Source organism: Dipodomys ordii, unplaced genomic scaffold (assembly GCF_000151885.1).
Source record: "Dipodomys ordii isolate 6190 unplaced genomic scaffold, Dord_2.0 Scaffold270, whole genome shotgun sequence".
NCBI classification, from domain to species: domain Eukaryota; kingdom Metazoa; phylum Chordata; class Mammalia; order Rodentia; family Heteromyidae; genus Dipodomys; species Dipodomys ordii.
In genome coordinates, this window is record NW_012267486.1 from 506,577 (window position 1) to 509,089 (window position 2,513).

General features: G+C 35.0%; 1 protein-coding gene across 1 annotated transcript; it reads left to right on the forward strand.

The window, feature by feature from the left end:
• Positions 1 to 860: 860 nt before the first annotated feature.
• Positions 861 to 1,787, forward strand: LOC106001148 (olfactory receptor 4P4-like). Its single transcript, XM_013036275.1, has one exon. The coding sequence runs from the start codon at positions 861 to 863 to the stop codon at positions 1,785 to 1,787; it is 927 nt and encodes a 308-aa protein (XP_012891729.1).
• Positions 1,788 to 2,513: the final 726 nt, after the last annotated feature.

Sequence of the window (2,513 nt, forward strand, 5' to 3'; positions counted from 1 at the left end):
TAATAAATATTGTTTTCATATATATATGACATTTTAGGAGGCAACATTGGGATTTTATAAATAAATTACATGTATAATTTTCAAGGAATATAGAATTTGTGAATATTATATACCTAACAATCAAAGATCACTTAGCATAATATTCTATTTATTTAGAGCACTAGAGAATAGTTAGAATTTTACTTGACTATAGATAATGTGAAACAGCTTATGGAAACAGGGAATGTATTCCATCAGATATATGTTCATATATTAGATGATATATAATATCTCAATTATTTCACGTACTTTCTAATACCTCCTCTTCACTATTTTTTTAAAAAAAAACAAATATAAGAACAGTGACTATTAGGTTTCCATGAGAGTCAAATTGTATTTTTCTGAAAAAGTTTTTATAAAAGTTTTTTTCAAAAATTATGTTTTCCTTAAATACTATTCAGAATAAAATGATGCCTTTTCATGTAAAAAGGTTAAGATATGAATCTTGTAATAAATTTGTTCTGTGGAGTTCTTCTTAGTTATAAATATCTACAAATCAAAAAAATACTTTAAAGATGCATTGTATTCTAAGCCAGATGCCAGTGACTCATAACTGCAATCCTAGATACACAGGAATTCAAGACCTGTTGAATCACCATTAAAGGCCAGTCCTGGCACAAAATTTGATGGACCCCAGCTCCCCAAAATTCAGCAAAAGCAGAAATGGGGATGTAGCTCAAGTTGTAAAGCACTACACTAGAAATAAGATAATCTGAGTTTGAATCAAAGTAACACACACACACACACATCAATCAAAATGTACTCTGTATAATTTAAGATGAATTGAGTTCTATGGTGAATGGCAGAATCAACTTGACTTCATGGAAAAACATAATGTTACTGAATTTGTTTTGATGGGACTTTTTGGAAATAAGCAAACAGAACTAGTGTTTCTGTTCTTGTTCCTGCTCTGCTACCTGACACTCATAATGGGAAACTCTGTCATCATCCTCACTGTCACCTGCAGTCATCTGATAGAGCAACCAATGTACTACTTTCTCTGCCACCTTTCCCTCATGGACCTCTGCTACACCTCCACTGTGGCTCCCCGACTTATCAGCGACTTGGTTGCAACCAGAAGAGACATTTCCTACAACAACTGCATGACGCAGCTCTTCACTGGCCACTGGTTGGCGGGTGTGGAAATATTCATCTTGGTGGCCATGGCCTTTGACCGTTATGTGGCCATTGTCAAGCCACTGCATTACATGGTGATCATGAACCGGAAGAGGTGTAACTTGCTCATCGCCATGGCCTGGGGTCTTGGTTTGGGGCATTCTCTTGCATTACTGCTCATGGTACTGAATTTACCATTCTGTGGTCCCAACGTGATAAACCATTACATGTGTGATGTCAAGCCTCTTTTGAAACTTGTTTGCAAAGATATCCATGTGGTTAGCATCTTAGCGATTGTCAATTCGGGGACAGTATTAGTTGTAATTTTTACTGTGCTGTTAACTTCATACATACTCATTTTATGTCATCTTAGGACAAGATCCTCTGCAGGGCGGCACAAAGCTCTCTCTACCTGTAGCTCTCACATAATGGTGGTTGTTCTATTTTTTGTGCCTTGCATTTATACCTATAGCCTACCTGTGGAAAGTGCTAATGAGGATAAACAAATCTCTGTGTTCTACACAATGATAACTCCCATGCTAAATCCTCTCATATATACTCTGAGAAACATGGAGATGAAAATGGCTATGCGGAAGATATGGTGTCAAATGTCTCATTCTGAATTAATGTAATGGGGGAATGATCATTATGCTTTGAGTTCTACTTTCCCAGAACAGTTACTACTTAAATGGTCATGTAAACATCATGAATTTTCATTATGGGGATGGACTAAATGACCTACTATGTTTACTCCATTGGGAAAAAATCCCTACAATACAATTACCTACTGTTACTGAGATGTAATCTATATGTTAAATGGTCCTTTTAGCCAAGATAGAAATGGGAAGATTTGAAGAGTTCAAGAAATGTTCTTGTAAAACACGTCCTTCTGCTTTGGGTTATAGCTCAATGGTGAAAAGAATGCTTAGCATGTGAAAGATAGGGGCTAATTCAGAGCAACAAAAAGGAATAAAAACATGAGTTATTTCCATTCTTATTCAGACTATTGCATTAAATTCTATTTTCTGTGAAATACAACTTAATGCTCTGAAACAAAGGAGGAGGTAACAACACTTGATAAATGTACTCATTACCTTGCCCATGTAATTGTAACTCCTCTGTATGTTATTTTCACAATAAAAAATAAAATAAAAATAAAAAGAAGCATTCCAAAACTGACATATTCTCATCTGCTGGTCTCAGAACTTATCACACTGTAAGAAAGTATGGTATGGAGTCTTCGAGCTAATGTCAGTCCCCAAAACACATTGACAGATTTTTATCTCTATATTGGCAATTTGTCAGAGATTCATTTTATAATAATTGTGAAATCAGTAATAATTGCATTGTTATATTTT

What these genes read in the sequence shown, in the direction of transcription:
- LOC106001148 (XM_013036275.1), top strand. Translation starts at nt 861, where the DNA reads ATGGAAAAACATAATGTTACTGAATTTGTTTTGATGGGACTTTTTGGA.